Source organism: Pyrus communis, chromosome 10, assembly GCF_963583255.1.
Source record: "Pyrus communis chromosome 10, drPyrComm1.1, whole genome shotgun sequence".
Lineage (NCBI taxonomy): Eukaryota > Viridiplantae > Streptophyta > Magnoliopsida > Rosales > Rosaceae > Pyrus > Pyrus communis.
The window spans coordinates 4,047,540-4,072,824 of record NC_084812.1 but is presented as its reverse complement, the minus strand read 5'-3'; the positions used below and the strand labels follow the sequence as shown (position 1 = coordinate 4,072,824).

Below are 25,285 nucleotides of genomic sequence, written 5' to 3'. Positions count from 1 at the left end.
ACATGTATATATAAACTGGTTGTAATTCCTTATTCATTAAGAAATGAGAAATTCAAGAGTCATTTCTTATAGAATTACCTTTTACGCCTTCAGCTTTCATAGGTTTTTCGAATGATTCTTTCTTGCTTCTGATTAAAATATTTGTTCTTATTTTGTTTACATTTATCTGTGTATTTGCTCTCTTTTTTCAATCCCACAGTAGGTGGGGGTAATGGGTTTCTAGTTTAGGGCACTTGCCTGCTTCTTGAAAAAAACTTGTTGAGTGCCATTCTAACTTGAGCACTGGTATGATGCCATTGCCTGCTTCTTAAAATTAATGGTGTTCCTTTGAGACGTGTAAATCAGTCTTATGTGATTGCCACTTCTACCAAGGTTGACATTTCTAGGTTGAATGTCGAAAATTTTGATGACAAATATTTTGCTAGGGAAGTTGAAAAGAAGAAGAAGAAGGGAGAGGGAGAATTTTTTGAGGCTGAGAAAGAGGTTAGAATTATTGCTTTTCATTGTTGGTACTGTCTGCATGAAGTTTAAAGTTAAATGTAGCAATGTGATGATCGTCTTCCGATTTTGCGTGATATTTTTCTTGTACAGATTCTCCGATCCTTTTATGTTTCCCTTTTAATTGTATCAATCCATCTCTTTTCTACTATCTTGATCGCTTCTTCTACAGGTTAATGTGAAGTATGTGAATGAGTGGAAATCTTTTGTTGTCTCTGTATTAATTAATATTTTCCCGACCAACAAATTGTAGGAGAAGAATGTGCTCCCACAAGGAAAGAAAGACGATCAGAAGAGCGTGGATGCTTCATTGATAAAGTCCATTGAGGCTGTCCCAGACTTAAAGACGTACTTGGCGGCGAGATTCTCTCTCAGGGCTGGCATGAAGCCTCATGAGCTTGTCTTTTAGACCATTATCTTAACAACTAGGATAATTTTCTGCGCTTCGGCTCGTTTTTCCTCCTCAGGTTACCAGCGAACTCTGAGTTTTCATATTGCCGGTATATTTACAATCATACTCATTTAGATTTGGTTTTGATCACTGCTGCTTTAGGCACATACAAAATACCAAGTGAAATTCATACGAAATGAAGAGAGGATCATTCGAAATCAGCTAGTTTAGTATATTAACAGTCTTTGCAAATGAGTTCGGATCACCATCAAAACAACCAGCAGTCGATGCCTGCGGAGAAACGAAAACCCGCTCTCAACGCTGATTGACAATAAATCCTCCAATTGAGTACAGAAACGGCCCAAACTTATATCTTCTGCAAGAATGCTCTCTGCCTGCAATGCAATTCCGAACTCATATCTCGAATCTCCAACTTCCGGTGAGATGGTATGTTTTTCTTTGTCGAAGTTTAACCACACATCTCCAAAACGTCATTTGATTCCTTGTATAGGACGAAGGTATAATATTTTCCACCAAATTTCGCATCAACCAAACTTATTAATGTAAGAAATAAAAGCATACGAGTTTTAGCTTTTGATTCTTTTCCCTAAAACACCAATTGACTATTGAAAATGTTCGCCTCTCCGTGTCTTTGTCATCGCCTTCGTCGTCATTTTTCAGTGGTGGTGGCCATGTTGGCAGCTGAAAGAGGAAGGCTTCTGCGTTACAGAAAAAGAGACGATAAATGAGAGATTTTTCAATGTGATCGGAAGACGGGATGATACGTAATGTGTTACTATACAAATAGTAGAATGTGTGTGTATGGTCCCTTAACTTTAACTCAATTAGGGCAATGGTCCCTTAAGTGTAATTACACACTTTGATCAGTTGAGAGACTCTAATTATATAAATGGTCATTCTAACATAACTTATTTTAACAAAAGTTTGATGAAATTGATGAAAAATGACTATAGCTACACATTTTGATAAGTTGAGGGATCAATGGTAATGGATTTTTAGTTAAAGGATCATTGCTACAATTTACTCAAAAGTTAATAATTTAAATATTAAAATTTTCCATCACTTACATAAAAATATGTGGTGTACCATTATTCCGATCGTAATAAAAATTTCTCACGAGAAAGAGGGGAGGAAAGAATTAACAAAATGTACTTGGCTAAAGGGTGGAAAAGTGTGTCTAGCAACTTTTTATAAGATTATGAAGGGAATGAAAGTTGAAAGAAAGGAAGCACTTTGAAGGGAGTGAGAAAAAGAAGGGCGCTCCACTAAAAGGGAACTGGGAAGGGTAATTTGAGATTAGAGGGTTTGGAAGATGTCTTTAGAAAATATGATGAATGTAAAAGAGATAGGACCTCAGTTTTATCGCAAAAGGATAAAAAAAATAGATAATAATTCGACGAATGAGATTTGTTTAAAAGTGATAATTATCGGTGAATTCTATGTAAGACTCAAATATTAACAGAAATAAAACAAAGTCAATGATATAAATATAAAATATAAAATATAATATAAATAAAACAAAGTCAATGATAGAATTATATGATATAAAATTATTATATATTGTAATCAATTTAATCATAATCATCACGCAATCAGAGCCAATCAACAAATTAGACTGACTTTCGTAGTGTCCTCCAACAATGAAATCAGGATGCGAGTTCTCAAAATGATCAAATGCAATAGTTAGCATATATACCAAGAACATATAAAGATGTTACTTCCCTTTTGATGTAAGTCTGATGGTTCTCAATATATAGTGGCTTGTCCGCAGATCGTGAATTCATATTTGATCAAGGTTGTAGTAGTATTTCAAGTAGCAACCAAATTCTACTTTAAAAGACAAAGAACACGTAATATTTTTTTATTAGACCAAATTAAAAAGTGAATAAACAAAATACTCACTCATAAAAACCTAAGTATTGTTTTTTTTTTTTTTTTTTAAATTCTATTATTGTACTGAAGTTTCTTAATAATCTTAAACTTCTTCCCAACAAAACACCAACGAAGGAATAAAATGGTGTCCACAGAGCAAACGAAGGGACACATGGGGCTAGCGGCTTCAATGTGTCCCTCTAGTTGTCTAATATATTTTATGCAGCCTGACACAGTAATGTTAGTTAATTCAATATTTAATTATATATGCAAGTAGGAAAATATATATAAAGTTATAAGCTTTATAGAATAGATTTGTAGTTTCCGATCATCAAAACTTAAAAAAAAAAAAAAAAAAATTTAAAAAAACTAGGGAGGTCAAAATTTTAAACTAAATTTGTAAATCAAATGATATGTCACCAATAAAAAATAAACACATTAATCAACATTTAAATAACAATCTAATTATCAACATCCACATCATTTGGTTAACAAAATTTGGTTTAGAAATTTGATCTTCCTAACATTACCCTTAAAAAAAATCTAAGAATAAAACACATGGCTAATGCATCTGGCGACTCTCAATCATCCCATGTTCAAAACTTGGTGGGTTAAAAATGGATGTGGGATCTCTTGTGCAGTGAATTAGTGTATGACGAATACTAGTTTATATTGATATTTTCCTCGACTTAGTCATTTTGATCAAATACTTTGAGTTTTTATTCTAGTTGGCATGCTTGCAACGCTGTTCGTTTTCATGAGGAGGTTGTTTCCATCAATTATGTTGTAAGGGCGATTAAATTTCAACTCCTTGAAATTGATTCTCTCAATTCCTGCTATATGAAGAATTTTGTGAAAGAGCTTTGCATTCTTCATTCTATTGGTGTTTGTGGACGTCCTACTAAGGCTCCAAAAATTATTGAGTTGTTGTGGCGCTCGCCTTCTCAATCTTGGATCAAAATAAATATTGATGGTGCTGCAAGAGGTTCCCCTGGTGTGGCTACATTTGGTGGTATCTTTTGGGATTTTACGGGTCATTCTCTTGGTTGTTTTACGGGTTCAATAAGCTTGGCCTCTTCTTTGGATGCCGAATTACGCGTTGTTATTCATGTTGTATCTTTAGCTTGGTATAAAGGTTGGCATTCCTTATGGATTGAATGTGACTCCTCACTAGTTGTTCATATCTTCTTTCATCATCTTCACCTTCTTTGACATTATCCCTTGGAGACTTTTGGTCAGTTAGCATAACTGTCGAGTTTTACTATCCTCCATGCAGGTTCAGATTTCTCATATTTTTAGTGAGGGTAATCAAGTTGCTGATTGTTTGGCCAATCATGGTGTTGATCACCCCGGTGTCCATTAGTGGGATTCATGCCCTCCTTGTGCTGCAGCTACTTATTTCTCACCTTTCTAACCTTCCTTGTTATAGGTTTTGCTGAAAGAGGTTTTGAATTGTTGTTATGAATTCTTTAATGGTCTAAGTTTGGCCCCATATCCCCCTTGACATATTGTATTTTTCTTGTTTATCAATAAATTCTCCTCAAAGTCACTTCCATGATAGCAATCCTAGAGTGGGATGGACTTTGCGGCCAAATTTAAAATAAAATAAAAAGTACTTTGGGTTGTGTCCCTGACTTGTACGGTTGTACCACACTAGCCCTAACAGGAACAATGTTTGAAATGCTTACTCTAGAAAATACGTACGATGGCTTGACCAAATAGCTCTTAGTTTGAACATTGCATGATCGAATGATTGATGCAGACTAAAGCATCTCCGTGAAATAAGGATTATGTATGTGCCGTGCTAGTTGTGCAGCATTAGGTTACAAAGCTACATTGTCGCAGGTTTTAAATACCAGGTAGTCCTTGGGCTGCAATGAGACAAATAGAGATGAAGATCTCAACTAGTTTCCTCGTCTTACCGCTCTGTGCAAGAGTCGTTCATGGAGAGTGCCGAATAGGTTAGCATTTTCTTTAACGAAAGCAAATGGTATTGCATCCTTCAAATTTATATTTTTTATCTGCTTGTAAGTTTTTTTTTAGCTCAGATTCATGCAAGTGCAAGAAGAACATTGTTCCAATATTTGGATCATTACTATCAGCAGTGGCCCTCCTTCTAGTTATAGTGCTCATACTGGCATGGAAGCTTATAAGACTAAGAAAACCAGGTACCATTTTATACCATTGATACTTATTCAGTTAGAACGGATGCTGCTATTATGGTGTAATGACATTCCTATCCAGTTAGTCTGAACTCATGTCTTTTTGTCTACTTAAGCTGCAGATGGAGAAAAACGTAACAAAATACCTTTAGCATCAAAGAAGTCCCAGTTTACTTATGACGAGGTTTTAGAAATCACCGAAAACTTTCAAATTGGCATAGGGAAAGGAGGATTTGGGATTGTGTACAATGGCTACTTGAAAGATGGCACTCAAGTTGCGGTTAAAATACTTTCTCCATTGTCATCTACAGAGGTTTGACAGTTAAAGTTTAATTCCTCGGAATGCAAGTTAAATGCCTTGTCTTGTTGGTTAGGTTGTTTCAAAGGGGAACCAAAAAAAAAATCAAAAATTTCGGCCCAAAACAGCTCTGAGGAATGTAGTTTGAGGGTGGGAAAAAGGGGATTTTGGGTTTGCGGGTCCCCCCCGGGGGGATAAGTTTTCAAGTGGGCCAAGGCCCCCAGATTTTATGCGCCAGCACGTGAAACAAGCCCACGCGGGCCTCACGCGAGTCAGCAGCATAGGGTGGAGGAATTCCTTGCAGGCGAGCACATGGAAAGCAATGGTCCCAGACCTAGATTGGCGCGCCATTAAAATTTAGGGACAGAGATCTACTCCGAATCTCACCCACAAATCATAGGAATTCGAAGATCTGAACTATTGAAATTTGATACAACGGTTGCAATTATTATAGCTTTTAAAAGAGCATTCTATTTGTAACTGTTGGATTAAATTTCAATGTCCTAGATCTCTGGATTCTTAGGCTTTGGTGGGAGAGATCCGGAGAAGATCTCTTTTCAAAATCCAGCTGACACTTCTCTTGGGTTTTGATCCAATGTGGTGAGCCCAGCTACTTCTATTTTTAAATCCAACGATTCAAATTCAATTTAATCAATTTTAACGGTAATAAAATAATTCAACAGCTCAAAAACGGTCAAAATAATATGATTAATTAATCTCATTCAGGTCCAACACCAAAATTACTTCAAAACTCTTTAAAGTTCCATCCATTTGTTTGCTAATCCATAAAAAATTCAATTTTCACATATTTCGCTATCAAAATTTCTTCTTTTTTCTTCTTCAGAATTTGAATCTTTTTACATCAAAATTTTTGTAAAGCTAAAACAAGATTGATTATACAACAACTAATTCCAAAATTATTAGCCAAAAAAAAAAGAAGAACAACGAAATACAAAGTTTAACAAATTATAAAGTTGAGGGTGGGAATTATAGATCTTTTACACGTTGGAGTAAAAAAAACTGACTACTCTCAAACGTATAGATGACTAGTTGAAAATATGAGGCTATCTTATGAGATTTTAGCCCTTAAATTGGAGATGGTTTTAGAGATTGATGAGCTCCTTGTTGCTGCAGGTTGAGCTTTTGCCGAGAATTCATCATAGAAACTTAACCTCACTTCTTGGATATTGTGATGATACCAACAACTTGGCACTTAAATACGGGTACATGCCTAACGGAAACTTAAAAGAATCTCTCTCCTGTATGTAGTTCTATATTTTAGAAGCATTGTCATCCAGCAAAGGGTTTCAAAATATTGAAGTGTCATGTTAATGGCTGTAGATGCAGATAGAAAGCTCACATATGACTTGGGAACTGAGACATCGGATAGCATTAGATATTGCGTTAGGTTGGTGCTTCGTGTTATTTTGATCGCCAATATATTTGCGTAAGTTCATGTGCCTAATTCAACCCATGTATATTGTGAAATTTGGCTCACAGGGCTGCATTACTTGCATAAATAATGCAATCCACGTATTGTGCGCAGAGATGTAAACACTGCCAACATTCTCTTAAGCGAAAACTTGGATGCAAAAATAGCAAATTTCAGTCTGTCCATGGTTTTTCCCAATGATAATAAGATTCATGTTGTGGCATCGGTTATGGGTACAGTGGGGTATATTGATCCCGAATATGTTTGGATTTCATGTTCTTAGAATTTTGGTCATATAAAAAAAAAACAAAACAAAGCTATGAGCGATTTATGATTACTTTTTTTTTCTTTTCTTTTTTTGACAAGAAACGATAGTGTAGTATTTCATTAATCAACACAAACAATTACAAGGGTGTCATTGGGTACATTGCTCCAGTAACCAATAAATTGATCTGGAATGAATTTGCACAAACAGATAAATAAGAGTAAACATACAATAGCCAAGCGCATAAGTGCTACCAATACAGATATGTCACAATAAACGATAGCCGCAATAAAGAAATACAAGCAGCCACAATAGTCATCGCTGAATAACGAGGTCATATAAAGTCATCGCGTTAGAGCGAAATCACATCAAGTCAGATGAGACTACATCACACATCGCACAAAGGCGAAGACCAATCTAGCCAAAACAACAGCACCACCACGGTGCACGTAAGGCGAGTGGAACACAACTAGACTACACCGAGAAGGGATCCGCTGGTCAGCTCATCACAGTAGGGGACGAGGCACTTAGGTCCATGCCACCTACAGATTCACCGGACAGTGGGGGTACTGTCATCCACACATCGAAAACCATAAGAGCAGCTGCAACAGACAGCGGAGCCGCCAGGTTTCATAATGGAAGGTTGAATAAAAAATTGATGTTTATAGTTATGGGGTAGTTCTATTAGAGCTAATTACTGGCCAACTTGCAATCATAGAAAGTGATGATCTTGACCACATATGGAGTGGGTGAGTCCTGAGTTCCAGAATGGGGATTTAACAACTATTTTGGATCGAAGGATTCGAGGAGAGTTCGATGTGAATTCGGTCTGGAAAGCATTAGAGACAGCAATGGCATGCACAACTTTCACCTCCCAACATAAAGCCAGCATGGTTTTTGTGCTGTGCCAATCAACACAATGTTTGGAAATGGAGGTGTCTAGGCATCGAGAAAGAACTCCAGGCTAAAATGAAGAAACTCGTGTTACGATTTCACAATACCATAGTTCACCTGGAGTGATTTCCATATGTTCATATTCCACAAATGCAGGTTCCATGACAGCTCCATTTGCTCGGCAGCTATTTAGGCTTTAACTTTGCTGGCTCCTACACTATTGTTTGAAATTCTTTGTTTAGTGCGTTGTTAAGCTTTTTTATCCATTTAAGTTTTATGATTTGGTGCATAGTTTCTCTGTAATTAAATTTATTTTTCGTGAATTCAATCAGCAGAAGCGGGTAGATTCAACAAGTAATAAAAAGGCAAACGCTGCTACCTTCCAAAAAATCGGTGGCAGAAAATTAACAAATTACATCAGAAATTATTATTAGTTTCATGTCATTATTCCATCTCTAATAATACTTCCAACAAACCCTACTTCATGCATTCAAACTAATCATAACAATTATCCAAGTCCAAATCAATGACTTAAAACCCTATCATGTTGTTGACAAATCTTCCATCGTCGGATCACAAAGCTTATCACTCACATGTCAGGAAAACAGAAATCCAAAGGTGGAAACAAGGCCAGATTAGGATTTCATAGATACTTCCCCTTTATCTTGAATTCCAATTCAGGTACCACAATTTCAAAGATGTCACGTCTGGAGTAGTTTGTGACATCCTGTCCCGGAAATATCGAAACGTACGTATGAAATTACAATTTTGCCCCTAGTGTGTTTTTCGTCACGTTGTGGGGTTGTTTTGTGTGTGGTGGCATGTGTTGGGCCACACACACACACCTGCACAGACACTGTCTCTCTTCACCCTCTCTCTGTCTCTGTCCCGTGACTCTCTCTCTCTCCCTTTCTTCTTCTTCTTCTTCTTCCTTCGACGTACGGACAAACATCAAAAACACTCAAACCATCACAGATCGAAGGAACCAACTACACCATTCGACTCGTGAGGTCGAGGCGAGCTCAGCCATACCATTTTCAGGTGAGAAATCCTTCGTTTTCACGTCGTTTCGACGATGGCCGATTCGAGTACTGTTCATGCAAAAGTTGTACATTAAGTTTTTGGGTTTTCTGAGCTCGTAGTTGTGTTTGTGAGGTTCCCAGGAGCGTCGGAGTAGCTCGTTGGACGATTTTGGACGTCAGGATCCTTGGTTGTGGAGTTGGCCGGTTTTGGGAAGCTTGCACAGGTATAATCTAGTGAGTTTTAGACCTTAAAATGTGTATAGTTGTGTTCTACTAGTTTAGGGCTTTAATTTGGTGCAAGAAACGTGGAAAAAGGTGGAAAAACGAGAGAGTTATAGCGATTTGCAGGTTTTCCGGCGACGGTGCTGGCGACGGCGACGGCCCCGGCGTCGGGGACTGGCCGGAGAAGAAGCAGGAATATTCCGTTAAGTTTAACGGAATATTCCTGACGGCAGGGGTTAAGTTTAACGGAATATTCCGTCAGTTTGACGGAATATTCCTGACGGCGTCTGTTGACACCGTCAGTGTGCCTGGCACGTGGCCGCGCGTGGGGGCGCGTGGGTCCGTGCCTGTCTTGGCGCGTGGGGGCGCGTGCGGGGTCCAAAAATTATTTTAAAAATATGGTTGTGATCCTGAGGTTGTGTAGAGCACGTTGGTATATTCATTTGTCCATTTTGAGCAATGTATGAGAAGTTATTACGAGAAACGGGTTATGTGCTTTAAAGTTAACGTTTTTATAGTTGTTTCGCATTTAGGTGACACGTACCCCGAGGACGAGCGTGGTCACGCGAGGCAAGGGGGCTACGACCCTTCCACGTATCAGTGAGTGCGCTTTTGTTTTCCGTATATACCTATATACAATTATATTCCCAGAAATTGATTAAAAAGGGTTATTTACATTATGCCATGCACTATATTATTATCGTTTACGCATCATTGCATGCATTATTAGTGGCATACATATACATATGCATATTGGGTGCTGTGGACGCAAAGGTAAGTGCCAGGTAAGTGACATTCACGTTTATGTTTCAGTAGTGGTTGAGGTGCCTAGAGAGCTCATAACCTGCACCCCCGGTGTTAGTGCTCCCGCCCAGAGTAGGGCACAGTCCTTCACGTGATGTTCACCTCCCGCACCACACGCTCAGCTTGGATCCAAGTTAGGTGCATAGGCCCGTCGTACAGGCCACATTAGGTGGTTCCGACTCGTAGGTGACCCGCGATTAGTCGCACAGTCTTCACGTGATCGTAGCACTAGAGCGTATACATATATGTTACACCCAGGCCTGTCGTACAGACCACCTTGAGTGGTTCCAACTCGTGGGCAGGTTCAGTTTTCGAGTTGAGATTTGAGCTCTAGATGCAGCCGTACAGGTCACGTTAGGTGACTCCGGCTGCCAGATGTTATGATGTTGATATGATTTATCCCCGGGCACTTACATTCATATTGAGGCTTTGGCATGGCATATCTTGAGCATGATTGGCATACCCTTGAGCATGTTGTGCATGTTTATACATACGTACATATGTTTATTTTCTGGGAAGTATACAGGTTTTACGGCGAGGGGTTAGATTGTATTTTGCTAAATGGTTTTCAAAGAGCTTTGTTTTTGCCCACTCACGCTTTTGTTTTGCGCCCCTCCAGGTTCTAGTTGCTTAGCCGTTGCGGTGGTTTCCTTTGAGGGCTCTTCGGCGTTCTGACAGACACTCCCTTTTGTAGGGCCGCCTTCGGGCGTACTATTGTTATCGTCTTTTGTTTGGACTGCTTTAGACCTGCTCTGATTTTGTATATCACTTACTAGCACTTATATTAGTACCTTGTATGCTAGTTCTGAATTATTCGTATTTTTATATTATTTTATTAGCTTCCGCACGTGCACATGGCTACGTCACCTTTGTGTGACGGCCAGCACGCTCCGATCTCGGTCGGGGTGTGTCAAGTTGGTACAGTTAGATCTTTGTTTAAAATAAATAATAAAGAAATTCCCAAAAGTCTACTATACTTCTTTGGTTCAGTTGAGTTATGTGGTATAGTTGAACGTGCAATCACGAAAATCTAATATTGTGATACAGTTGAATGTGTGATAACAAAATCTAATACCTAAGAACATCTAAAAATTCTCATACTCAAACATAAATTGTTTGGTACGTAAGAAATTCTTAAGTACGGACAATCGTGATATGTCACAGTTTAAAAAGGAAATACTCTCATGTAACCAAGTACCATGCTGCTCATGAACTTGCCCATGTTGCTTTAAAGGAGAATTTTAGTTGTTATCATTAATTCATGATGATATTTATTTGTAGAACTGGCGTTTCAAAAAGAACAATGTCACAAATTCAACCCAATGCTTTGCTGTGATGTCTGAACTTTTTAAGTCGAAATCTCTCTTTTTAGGGTATTATTTTCAGTAATTTTGTATTAAGTCTAAGTGTTAGAGTTGTGAGCTTATATATTATTCAATCAATAAATTTTGGAGGGGTTTAATGAAAAGCTCATTGCTACAACTTAGTTTTAATCGTAAGGACATTTTGGATATGAAATATCTATATTAGGTCAAGCTATTTTTTTATTTACTTTTATGTAATTATTTCATTCATCATAGCTGATTCTAAAACGAAATTTACATTTTGTTTGATACTTAAATTATTGTACTTTTTTGCATTGATTGCCAAACACAATGGTGCCACCGATGCCAAACACCAGTGGGATGGGGTCCAATAGCTATAGGATTCATTAGCACCTGCCCCATGAAAACAACAACTCATCTCATTACAGCAATTACAAGGAAGGCAGTGTTGGAAAATTTTCCTCTATCTTAGAAGATGGAGGATCTGCAAATCCAAACAAATTGTAAACAAGATATTACTGAAAATAGACGTAGTGATCAACTTGTATACCAAATGACATATGCAGAATTTGTATAGTCGTTCCATGAATTCTAATCGTCTACAATTACTTGGAGGTTTTTTTATCTGATAACTTTCATTAGCACTGAAGAGCGAATACGTATTTAATTTGAATCTCCTTATCGAACATACACTTTTGAATATACTAATGAAGTTGTTATTATTATTATTTTTTTTATAAATATCTTTAATTTACTTTGTTATAGTTGGGTCTACACTATCATCTAAAGTTGTCGAAAAAATTACAGATAAAAGGAATTTATATTTATGTGGTCTTGCTTTGTTTTCACTTTTTTGTCATGTTAGACTCTCTCCAATAGAGAACCTAAACAAAGTATTTATAACAGGGCAATCTCTAAATATGAAGGCAAAAAGTTTTTTAAGAGTCGAAATTAAAGTCTTTAAAATATTCTAATATTTTTTTTTTTGTCGAAAGGTATTTCAATATATAAAATCTCGCTAAATACTTCAAAAAAAAAATCTCAAATGTGAAAATTGTATAGTGCGCCTCTGTTGATTTTGTGCAGAAAAGTGGCCCACACCAGCTGGTTTTTTGTCCTTTACCTTGTTTGTTGATCCCACCCACGTGAAATTTTCATTTTGGTTTTTCACGTATTTGTTTTTTAATTGTTGAAAAGTTAAGAGTAGAGATAACTTTTTTAGTTTTTCCATACATGAATAATAAATTTTCAATATTTTTGTTTTTATATTAATCTGAAAATTACACTATAAGAACTTTTCATAAAAAAAAAAATTCTTTCAAAGATCCGGATATTTCTTTAAAATCTTTAAATAAGCTCTCAGAGATAGGTGTGGAAGTTCCTAAATAGGGATCCAGAGAGCATTCTTGTCCATTTTATCTCAATTTAATGTAAATATATTGTTGTATGAAAATATTGTTCAAACTAAACCAAACAAGAGGTTATCATTTAATATTATGATTTAACGGTATTTTTTTTTACTTATAAATAATAGGTCTTAAGTTTGAATTTCATGAATAACGAGTTCGATACAAATTTATACTACACCCCAATCCAAAAAGTTTTGATTTAACTTTTAGCTATGTACATATATCGATGTATAAAAATCAATCTAAGAAGTTTGGTATGACTTTTATAATGAAAAAAATGCAATTTTAGGTTGAACTAAATCAAACTATAATTAGTTTGGTTTGATTTCGTTGGATTTGATGTATTTATAAACTGCTAAAATCAAGACCGATTTAAACGCTTATGTGTAGTGTTGGAGACGAATTCCTAGCATTCGATTGTAATAGCTACCACATTTTCTTGTTAGGTTTAGGTTTACCATAGTCAATGAAATATGTAGAAATATGAGTGTAAATTACTAGTCAATTCGATGTACAAGAGATAAGTTTCTAGCTCGATTGTGTAAAAGAAAACACATTTTATGTGAAAATCTTTTTACACAACTGTTTTTATTTCTGATACATTTTTGTTAATTTTGTATAATTATTTTTTTTCAATTCATTCAGTAAAATTGAGAATGAAAAATAAAGTTAAATATGTAAATACCACTGCCTATGCGAAATCATGTTGAAGATGAAGTGACAGGACCGGGTAGGGTTGAATAGTCATCAGCACCAAGTCCTGACAAAAATCCATGGAAGACCAATAAATGTTGACTAATCAAAATAATTTAATCCAATAAATGAGTCGCCGCGTGAAAAGTGTTCAGACACACCAGGCCAACTTCACAGGTGTAAAGTGGCATCAATTATAGGGGTCCTGTCATCTCGATATGTTTCTCTCATCTTCTTATCCACATCTTCTATCTTTTTATCTTTTATATGAATAATTCCAGATAATTAATTTTTAGAGCACATTTGCTAATAAAATGGGTTTATATTTTTATCTTTTTTTTTTTTCTACAAACAATATTACCTCTATTAAGAGAAAATGTGAGAGTTTAACAATAATGTTGTTCAACTTTTTCTTTAATAAAAATCAAATCTAATATCTTTCATTTACAAATAAATAAATAAACCACTAGATCATACTATTAAATAATATGATATTCTTTTTTATCTTTTCAATTCAATCATCATTACTTTATTAAAGTCGGCCTCCACTATTGACTAAAGTTGTTTAGAAAGAATCTTTGCTGATAAGAAGGGTTAATATTGCTCCTGAACATTATGTTGACGCTCACAGGTGTAAAGTGGCGTCAATATAAGGGGTCCTTTCTTCTTATACCGCATTTTCTTGAATTATTGTTAAGCCTTTCATTCATCTTATTCGCTCTTCTTGTGTCCTTCCTTGGCTTTCTCCCAGTTCTCTGCTTTCTACTCTCTAATCTCCCTTTGTCGCGCGAGTATGGATGTGCTCGAAGGTCTCATCACTTATCCGGTGGAGGGAATACTGAAGTCGGTCGCTTCACTTGCTGCTCAAGAAATCGGTCTTTTCCGAGGATTCAAAAAAGAAGCAACTGAGCTTGCTGTATCGTTAGAGGAAATTGAAGAGTACTTAGGCGATGTTGCCCACCAACCACATGATCGGGGCGTGGCAGTCAGAAACTGGGTCAAGAAACTGAAAGACGTAGCTCATGATGCCGATGACGTCTTGGCGGACTTCAACTACGAAGTTCTCCGTCGTAAAGCAGAAATTCAAAACCACATGAAGAAGAAGGTACTTAACTTCTTTTCGCTCTCCAATCCCATTTTATTTCGTCAAAAGATGGCACACAAGATTAAGAACATCAACGCGTCACTGGCGGTTCTCAAGGGTGATGCATCTCGGATTCACTTGGTTGCAAGGAGAGTAGATCAAAACCCTCCACCAATTATGAGGAACAGAGAAACCGTCTCAAGCTTCCGTCAGGATGAGAAGATCATTGGAAGGGAGAAGACTGTGTCGAATATCATTGCAACCTTGATCGAGTCCAAGAATCAGGAAGAGTACCTCTCAGTTAAGGCCATTGTGGGAATGGGAGGACTCGGAAAGACGACTTTGGCAAAATCAATATTCAACGATGATGCCATTGGTGGACATTTCCAGGAAAAAATGTGGGTGTGTGTATCCAACCCTTTTGACGTTAATTCGATTCTAAATCGGATGTTAGAATCCCTTAACTCGAACAGGACAGGATTTACAAGTCAGGAAGCATTGCTGAATAACCTCAAAGAAAGGTTGAAAGGGAAGAGATATATGCTGATACTCGATGATGTTTGGAATGAAGCTGAGGATTTATGGAGCAGTTTTACGGATTGTTTGTCGATGCTCAATTCTGCTCCCGGAAGCATTACCATTGTTACTACCCGCAGTGAAAAGGTTGCATCAATCATGGGGACAATGCCGAAGTGTGATTTGGAGCTCCTGTCAAAGGAGGATTGCTGGTCCATATTAAAGGGTGAAGCATTACCAAACGGTAATGCTCGTTCTCTAGATTCAGATCAAGAGGGCATTGGAAGGGCGATAGCTGAAAAGTGTGCTGGTGTACCATTGGTGGCAAAGGTATGTCTATTGTCATATTCCCCCTTGCTATCTTTTATTTGGTTTTTTTATTTTAGTAACATAAATATATAAAAAAAATGGATTAAGACGACGAATAAAAGAATGCTATATAAAAAAATGTTATATATAAACAAATGTTATGCATAAAGTCGTATAAACTAATGTTAAAGTATAAACTATACAAATAAGGGAGTAAATTTGATTACATCAACAGTATTACTCTAAATTTTCTTAAAGGAGAAAACATAGACTCGGCTTTGAATCCTCTATTTCTTTTAGCCACAGAGGTTTGAGGTCAATACGATTGAATAGCAAATTAACTACACAAACAGAAGAAACCCTATCAAACCCAACAGAATTGTTCTCCTATAATACAATTACCAAGAAAATGATGGTAACCCACCATTCGATCTTAATCTAATGGTTGGTGCTCATTTAAATTTTTTGTTGTATTTTTCCTGTACTATTGGATTAAAGATCTAATGGTGAGTGACAATCATTTTCTTAGTCATTGAAGTCTAGGAAAACAGGACTCTCAAACCCAATAAGATTTAATCCAAGTGTCATTAAAGCCTAATTGTTTTAATCATAGAGAAAGATGATGCTAATTGATAACGATTATGACCCAAATTGTTTTTCATATCAAGTTTCTCTTTGCAATTTTATGCTAGGGAGTAGGGAAACCATATTTTGTAGACCACATGATGTAGCGATTGATAGTTGGAATATTTCTTTAATGATTTGAATAATGAGTCCAACCATCAACTAACACATCATGTGGTCTATGAATATGATTGAAGTAGTTGGTCTCTCTAGCATTACTCTGATATCCCATATTGAATTAATCAATCGAATGGGAAAAAAAACATCTTGGTTTTGTCAAATACGTTTACCTAAAATAGGTATTAAACGATTAAAGAGTAGTTCAGAAATAAGTTTGTAATATGAGACATTAATTACACACAAAAATGGGTCGCCAGTCGAAGACATAGATTGGTGGCTTTCTCCATAAAGGATTAGTTTGCAGAATTAGGGTAATGTATGACTGATTTTTACTATTCTACTGTTAACGGGAATTGCGCTAGGTCATGTTTGAGTATGATTTCGAACTCATACAAATTCAAAACGTTATCCTCATTCATATGAGTTGAACTTAAAATATTTTAGTTTGCTAATATAAGTACAATTGAATAATCAAAAGAATCGCCATTATAAAAAACCTTAACTTGGTATATTTAATTTTGTCCGAACATTTTAAAAAGAAAATTGCATGAAAAACATAATAATGAGCTTTTAAAGGATCAATTTGTTTATAATATATATATATATGTATATATATGTTTGTATATTTCAACGATTTAACCGTCTATTTTTATGTTTTTTCTCAAATATCATCTTTATAAAAGATCACCCAAATCCGAAGTCGTATAACCGTTGGATCAAATTTAGTGTTTCTTTAGTAAAAGGCGAAAGAATAGTTTGCTCTATGCTCACCGCGCGGCTGTGTAAATTTAATGTTTCTTTATAGTTTGCTATAAAAAAATGTGGATCAAAACGCTCCTTCAAAATACTACCTTCCTAGTGCATTGTTACAAATTGTCCAATTACTCGGTTATCATAAGTACTAAATTAACACTTATATTTAAATGATCTAACCAAGTATCTTTGAGTTTAATTCCAAGACTAATTCTTACTTGGCTCGCAAGTCTCCTTGGTATTTCTCTTCTAACAAGCAAAAATATTGGAGAGCAATCTTGTAATTTTGATCGATACAAAACGAAGTTGAGTTTAATGCATCTTTGTTTTTCTCATCACTCTATTCAAAATTCAATGAAGCTATAATTTGGGATTGTTATTTTGCTAATCACCTTTTTATATTATAAAATATATAGAAACTAACTAACTTATGTATCAACAGGTTTTAGGAAGCCTAATGCGTTCTAAAAATAGTAGGCGTGAATGGTCGTCAATTCTAGAAAGTAAAATATGGGAATTACCAAATGAAGATCAGAAAATCATGTCGGTCTTGAAGTTGAGTTTTGATAATTTAACACCGTCATCATTGAAGCAATGTTTTGCATATTGCTCAATGTTTGTGAAAGATTCTGAAATTGAAAAAGATGAGTTGGTCCAGCTCTGGATGGCTCAAGGATATCTCCATTCTTCTCCCAACATAAGTATGGAGGATATAGGTAATGAATATTTTAATATTCTATTGCAAAACTCTTTATTTCAAGATGCTAGAGAAGAGTACGGCACTACCATTTGCAAGATGCACGATCTGGTGCATGATCTTGCAGAAAAAGCATTCAAATCTGAAAGCTTGATGCGAGACTTGGATCAGATGGATGATGATGAAATTGAGATTCAGCATGTTGCGCATATTTCTTCCACTACAATTGAAAGAATTCCAAAAGGGAGTGTTGAGAGATTGCGGTCGTTGTTTGTTGATTGCAAGGTCCCTAGTAACACCTTTCAAAGGTTCAGAGATTTACGGACGTTGAATTTATTCTATGCTGAAATTGAGGAGTTGCCCATCTCAATTGGAAAGTTGAAACGCTTGAGGTATCTTAACATTTCCTGTACAAGAATAAAAGAACTCCCCAAATCTATTGGCAAGCTCTATAATCTTGAGACGTTAAGAATGTCATATATAGACATTAAAACGTTTCCTAGGGAATTGGAAAATTTGATCAACTTGAGACATGTTTATTTCGACGAGGATGTGGAAGTTCCATTTGGGATGACAAGATTGACTCATCTGCAAACGCTACCTTGTTTTAAATTGGATAGAGCAAGACGTCATAGACTTGATGAGCTAGGTGGGTTAAATGAACTGAAAGGGGAACTAGTTATTGGATCATTGGAATTTGTGAGGGACAAGGAAGAAGCAATGAAATCAAAATTAGTGGAAAAGGCAAACATACGAAAATTGATATTAAAATGGGGGGAAGAAAGATATGGCAATTTTCTTGACTTTCTTGACGAGGATATTCTTGAAGGACTCCAACCGCACCCCAACTTAGAAACCTTGACGATTGAGAAATTCAAGGGTACTAAATTTGCATCTTGGATGATGAGAAATTGTCGAGTAACCAATCTCCGTCATTTGAGAATTAGGAGCTGTGAGAAATTGTTGAGCTTGTGTTGTGGGTTAGAATATTGCCCCTCACTTGAGACGGTGAAAATTGAGGATTGCGGCAATTTAGAATCCTTCCAAATTTCACCATCCCAGTCTCTTCAGAAGTTGAAAATAGTTGGTTGCCCAAAGCTCAGATGCACTTCAATTCAGAGTCTGCCCTCACTCCGTGATTTGGTTATTGAGAGATGCACTACTCTCGAGGGGGACTTGTCTTTAAACGGTTGCACATCCCTCCGTGAATTGAGAATTGAAGACTGTGATGGATTCACAAGTATACTGAGTGGGCTCCATTCTTGTACTAGTCTTCGCACACTGTGTATCATGGATTGTCGAAATTTGAGGACTTTGTCGGGTCATGGGCTACAAACCCCCGTCTCTCTTGAGTATATGCAAATATGGGATTGTCCTAATCTAGAGGCTATACCCAGTTTAGACAACCTCACGTCCCTCACTGAGCTGGATATTAGCAGATGCGGTCGATTAACAAGTATACCGAGTGGGCTTGCATCCTGCACATCTCTTACCCATTTGCGTGTCAGCAGTTGCCCTAATCTAGAGGCTATTCCCAGTTTAGACAACCTCACGTCCCTCACTGAGTTGGTGATTTGGGAATGTGGTGGATTAATAAGGCTACCGAGTGGGCTTGCATACTGCACATCTCTTACCCATTTGCGTGTCCGGGAGTGTCCTAATCTAGAGGCTATTCCCAGTTTAGACAACCTCACGTCCCTCACTGAATTAAGTGTCTGGTGCTGCGACAATTTGATATCTCTGGCGGATCACAACGTGTCCAGCTTACAATCTCTATCTCGTTTGGAATTATATAAATGTGGGAAATTACAATATTTGCCCAAGGGGCTGCACTCTCTATCTCGTTTGGAAAAGTTGGAAATCGGTGCCTTCTGCGAGGAGCTCGATTCTTTTCCGGATTTTCAGGTCCCATCGAATAAATTAGAATTGTACGGGTGGCCTAAGCTCAAGTCTCTGCCTCAGCAAATTCAACACTCTGCTTCTCTAACATATTTGTGCATTGATGGTTTCGATGGTCTGGAGGCTCTTCCAGAGTGGTTGGGCAACCTCACATCTCTTGCTGTGTTGAGAATTTGTGCATGTAAGAACCTGATGTATTTGCCCAAGGGGCTGCACTCTCTGTCTCGTTTGGAAGTGTTGTCTCTCGGTGCCTTCTGCCAAGAGCTCGATTCTTTCCCGGATTTTCAGGTCCCATCGAAACTGAAAGTATTAGAATTGAAGGGGTGGCCTAAGCTCAAGTCTCTGCCTCAGCAAATTCAACACTCTGCTTCTCTAACTATGTTGGAAATTTGGAAATTCGATGGTCTGGAGGCTCTTCCAGAGTGGTTGGGCAACCTCACATCTCTTACACAGTTGGAAATTGGGCAATGTGAGAACCTGATGCATCTGCCTACGGTCGAAGCTATGCAACGCCTAACCAAATTACATAAGCTAGAGATCTTCATGTGTCCCCATCTCAAAGAAAGATGCGCCGAGGACAGCGGCCCAGAATGGTATAAGATTTCTCACATTCCATTTCGGAGGTAATTTTATTTTTGGAGCCCTTATTTTTATCTCCAATCAATTATGCATGTATATTTTGTTCAAAATTCTTCATTCACTCTTGTTTTCTGCAGAATTATATGATGGTCACTTGATGAATCAAAAGGCTCTTACCAGAGTGATGACGGAACCTGTCATGAATCGACCATCTATCTATTCACCGTTGTGGGAATCTCAAGTATCTATCGGCACTGGGGAAGCCAATCCAAATTTTACTGTTGCGTAAAATTTCTGGCATTTCCCAGAGTCAAGTGTAGGTTTCTTTCCCGAAACAGCAATTCATGATTTGTTCTCTTCTCTTGTCTTTTAGGCTCGTGGAAGAACATTAATTTTTTTTGCAACTGTTTACGAGTGTGCGGTTATTCTGTATATGTTATAATGTTCAAATATGTTCTAAGGCATGTTGCGCATGGTTGTTACTTGTTATGGTGCAGATATACTTTTGTACAAGGTTGTGTTTCTTCTCACTGTGTGCACGTCCTCTCAACTTACACAGTTTTATTAGACCAATTTTATGGAAGGTAATCTGTTTAGTCAATATGTAACTTCTTTGTTCAAAGCTTTCATCCTTAAATAAAACCATGTCAAGTTATCTAGAATACATTAATCACAGATAAATTGGATTTTATGAAAGGAGAGCAAGTGCAGAACAACGGAAACTTAGATGCAAAAAATAGCTCAAGAAGAATATTGTTGGTCCAATACTTGGATCATTACCATCAACAATGGCACTGGATGATTCAGAAGGGTCTTACCAGAGTGATGACGGAACCTTTCATGTGTCAACGATCTATCTACGCACTGTTGTGGGAACCTGAAGTATCTGTCGACAGTAGGAAAGCCAGTCCAAATTTTACTGTTGTGTTCTAAATTAAAAGAAGCAATCTGCTCGACTGGCCCAATTTCTGACAGTCAAGTGTAGGTTTCTTTCCCGAAACAGTAATTCGTGATTGGTTCTGTTCTCTTGTCTTAGTTGCATTTAGTTTGCAAAATCACACTTTCTAGCCTCGTGGAAGAACATTAATTTCTTTGCTTTCACAATCTTTTTGGAACAGCACTTTAGACTTTTGTGGAAATTAAGCTTTTTAGTCCTTAAATATGAGTGAATAGAAGTACATTTGCAACTGTTTACGAATCCGTGGTCATTCTGTATATGTTATAACGTCCAATGTGCATTCGAATATGTTCTAAGACATGTTCCACATGGTGTTATGGTGCAGATACATTTTTATGAGACCAATTTTGTGTAAGGTAATCTGTTTAGTCATTGTGCACCTTCTTTCTTCAATCTTTCATCCTTGAATAAAATCATGTCGAGTTATCTAGAATACGGTAATCACAGATAAATTGGATTTGTATTTCAGCTACACTTAAGAAGGGAATCCAATAGGAGAATTGCATTAAGAGAGGAGAGCAAGCATAGTACAACGAAAACTTGGACTCGAAAATAGCAGGTTTTGGTCTATCCGTGGTTTTTTCCAGTGATAATGGGACTTGTGTAGTGACATCGGTCATGGGCAGAGCAGGTTATCTTGATCACGAGTATGTTCAAATTTCCGTGTTCTATTAGATTTTTTATCATGTTATAAATACAAATGTATGAACAGTGAGTGGTTTATTTATGATTACTTTTTATTGTCTGCAGGTACTATAATTATCAAAGGTTGAATTGTAGAGTTTTACTGGCCAACCTGCAAGGCTGCAATCATAGAAAGTGATGATCTTGTCCACATCGTGGAGTGGGTGAATCCTGAGTTCCAGAATGGTGATTTAACAACTAATTTGGATCGAAGGATTCAAGGAGAGTTCGATGTGAATTCGGTTGGGAAATCAATAAAGACACCAATGGCATGCACAACTTCCACCTCCCAACTTAGAGCCACCATGGTTGGTTTTGTGCTGTGCCAACTAACAAAATGTATGGAATGGAGGTGTCTAAGCATCGAGAAAGAACTCCAGGCTCAAATGAAGAAACTCTTGTTATGATCTCACCATACCAGAGTTCACCTAGAGTGATTTCCAGATGTTCAGATTCCACAAATGCAGTTTCCATGACAGCAGCATGCTAGGTAGCTACAAACTCTCTCATTCATCCCATGTTCAAAACTTGGTGGGTTAAAAATGGGGTTGGGATCTGTTGTGCAGTGAATCAGTGTAGGCTAAATACAAGTATGCATCTATATTGTCATCGACTTAATCACTTTTGTTTAATACTTCAGGTTGTCTCCCTGACTTGTATCACACCACATAACCCTAATAGGAACAATGTTTTACATGCTTTGACTAAAAAATACGTTGGCTTGACCAAATTGCTCTCTTAGTATGAACATTGCATGATCCATTGATTGATGTAGACTAAGCATCCCCATGTAATAAGGATCATGTATGTACTCTGCAAGTTGTGCAGCATGAGGTTACAAATCCACACTGTCATACGTTTTTCTGTTTTTTTTGTCAGGACATTGTCACACATTTTAAATACCAGGTAGTTCACGGGCTGCAATGAGACAGTGAGATGAAGATCTCAACTGGTTTCCTCGTCCTACTGCTCTGTGCAAGTTTCGTTCATGGAGAGTGCTGAATAGGTTAGCATTCTTTAACGAAAGCGAATGGTATTGCATCCTTTAGATTTATATTTTCTATCTGCTGATAAGTTCTTTTTAGCTCAGATTCAAGCAAGTGCAAGAAGAACATTGTTGCTCCAATACTTGGATCATTACTTTTAACAATGGCCCTCCTTCAAGTTATAGTGCTCTTACTGGTCTGGAAGCTGAGAAGAATAAGAAAACCAGGTACCATTTTATACCCTTGATACTTATTTAGTTAGAAACGGCGCTGCTACTATGGTGTAGTGGTATTCCTATCCAGTTAGTCTGAACTCATAACTTTTTGTACTTAAGCTGCAGATGGAGAAAAACATAACAAAACACCTGTAGCACACCTGTAGCATCAATGAAATCCCAGTGTACTTGTGACGAGGTTTTAGAAATCACCGAAAACTTTCAAACTGAAATTGGGAAAGGAGGATTTGGGATTGTATACCATGGCTACTTGGAAGATGGCACTCAAGTTGCGGTTAAAATACTTTCTCCATCGTCAACTGAAGGAGCTAGGGAGTTCCAAACAGAGTTTTGACAGTTAGGATTTTAATTCCTTGGAATTGCAAGTGCCTTGTCTCGTTGGTTAGAGATTGATGGGTTCCTTGTCGCTGCAGGTTGAGCTCCTGATGAGAATCCATCATAGAAACTTGGCCTCATTTATTGGATACTGTGATGAAACCGACTACTTGGTACTTATATTATATACGAGTACATGCCTAAGGGAAACCTAAAAGAATCTCTCTCAGGTATGTAGTTCTACATTTTATAAGCATTGTCCTCCATCAGAGGGTTTCAAAATATTGGAGTGTCACGTCAATGGCTGCAAATGCAGATAGAAGCTCACATATGACTTGGGAAATGAGACTTCGGATAACACTAGATATTGCGTTAGGTTAGTGCTTCGTGTTATTTCATACGCTAATGTATCTGCACAAGTTCATATGCCTAATTCAACTTATGTATATTGTGAAATTTGGCTCACAGGACTGTTTACTTGCATAAAGGTGCAATCCACGTATTGTGCGTAGAGATGTAAATACTGCCAACAGTCTCTTAAGTGAAAACTTGGACGCAAAAATAGCAGATTTCGGTCTGTCCATGGCTTTTCCCAGTGACAGTGAGACTCGTGGTGACATCAGCCAAGAGTACAGCGGGGTATCTTGATCTTGAGTATGTTCAGATTTCGTGTTCTTAGAATTTTGATTTAAGAAAAACAAACAAATCTATGAGCAGTGAGTGATCTATGATTACTTTATTTGGTCTGCAGGTACTATAATTATCAAAGGTTGAATGAAAAAAATTGATGTTTAGAGTTTTACTGGCCAACCTGCAATCATAGAAAATGATGATCTTCTCTACATAGTGGAGTTGGTGAATCCTGATTCCTGAGTTCCAGAATGGGGATTTGAGATCGAAGGATTTGAGGAGAGTTTGACGTGAATTCGTTCTGGAAACCATTAGAGACAGCAATTGCATGCACAACTTCCACCTTGCAGCAGAGAGTTCTGTGCTGTGCGTTAACAGAGTGTTTGGAAATGGAGGTGTACATCTAGGCATCGAGAAAGAGCTCCATGCTCAAATGAAGAAGCTCGTGTTACGAGTTCACCATACCAGAGTTCACCTGGAGTAATTTCCAGATGTTCATATTCCACAAATGCAGGTTCCATGTAAGCATCCTATTTCTGCTGTTGCAGCCAAAAGAAGGGGAGGCAGTTGTCATTTTGGTCATCAACTTTCAAGATAATAGTGACCAAAGGCTTAATACCAATCATCTTTCTCACTACTCTTGAATTATCATTCACATTCGCCATCCGTCAATAATGTTTGAACTTTTGACCATCTATACTTTGTGGTATTTATCTATCGTAAACTCATCCAACGGCTATGATTCTCAAATAAATTCTCAAATAAAGAATCATATTTTGTTAATACATATTATTCCTGATGTGGGGTTTTCTTCAATCCATGTAATGGGACAATATCGACACTATTAACAACATACGGAGGGAGAGGCATAGCCAATTAGCCATTGTTAATTTGTCAAATTGAGGATAAAATTCTAGTTTAAAGCAACCGGACCACCTGATCCCTATATCTTCCTGATTGTGAGGCCTACGATACACCAAATTATGGTCCCACCCCTCCTCTATTAAACGTAGCTCTGGGGTTTCAGACACAAGAACCTAGAAATTCTTTCGTCTGAAACATGGAGGTGTTGGAAGAGGGGAGTGGAGTCATTATGTAGAGTAGGTAAGCTTTAATGTGTCTAGGACCGCATGGACATGTGATTCGGATGCCGGACTCCAAACGCTAGCCAGAGGAGGAAGAGGAAGAGAGAAACTAGGACAACAAGCTAAAGCAAACAGTTGAAAATTTGACAGATGGATAATAAAGAGGAATTTGGATCCCCTCCGGACATTAGTGTCCAGAGCTTAAGGATTAGAAAATTTGGACCCTTTGTGTGAAAGAGACGTTGAAGTCTTTAGATTATGTAAAGTGAGGCAGCATATGAGTTAATTAGTATTATCGAATTCGATTTAAGTGGTCCAAATTACCTGTTGGTTGAGCTTCGAACCATAAAGTCCGTATCTGTCCATAAAAGAGGTTTAGAAAGCTTGACTTTGTATGACTGACGCCATATTTATTTATTTTATTTTATTAAAAGAAAATTAATGAAAAGTTCAAAAAAAAAAAAAACTTTAGTTGTTCAAAAAAAAAAACTTTAGTTTTAAT

At 37.2% G+C, this 25,285-nt stretch overlaps 1 protein-coding gene and 2 long non-coding RNA genes across 9 annotated transcripts; all 3 read left to right on the top strand.

The window, feature by feature from the left end:
* The first annotated feature begins 268 nt into the window (after positions 1-268).
* Positions 269-1,499, top strand: LOC137746609 (uncharacterized). The gene is made up of 3 exons (XR_011069882.1): positions 269-483; positions 752-965; positions 1,052-1,499. It is a non-coding gene; the product is annotated as an uncharacterized lncRNA (long non-coding RNA).
* Positions 1,500-13,909: 12,410 nt separating this feature from the next.
* On the top strand, positions 13,910-19,937 carry LOC137746980 (putative disease resistance protein RGA3). The gene is made up of 4 exons (XM_068486983.1): positions 13,910-15,238; positions 17,157-18,895; positions 19,106-19,316; positions 19,599-19,937. The coding sequence occupies exons 1-4, from the start codon at positions 14,102-14,104 to the stop codon at positions 19,935-19,937; spliced, it is 3,426 nt and encodes a 1,141-aa protein (XP_068343084.1). The 5' UTR covers positions 13,910-14,101.
* Positions 19,938-20,029: 92 nt separating this feature from the next.
* Positions 20,030-24,483, top strand: LOC137747339 (uncharacterized). Of its 7 annotated transcripts, XR_011069943.1 has the most exons (12): positions 20,030-20,205; positions 20,387-20,870; positions 21,173-21,203; positions 21,317-21,494; positions 21,598-22,021; positions 22,411-22,537; positions 22,622-22,744; positions 22,853-23,089; positions 23,167-23,298; positions 23,385-23,444; positions 23,537-23,722; positions 23,820-24,483. It is a non-coding gene; the product is annotated as an uncharacterized lncRNA (long non-coding RNA). The 7 variants fall into 7 exon arrangements; XR_011069947.1 differs by having other exon boundaries at positions 21,317-21,406; positions 21,628-22,021; positions 22,853-23,298; XR_011069945.1 differs by having other exon boundaries at positions 21,628-22,021; positions 22,853-23,298.
* Positions 24,484-25,285: the final 802 nt, after the last annotated feature.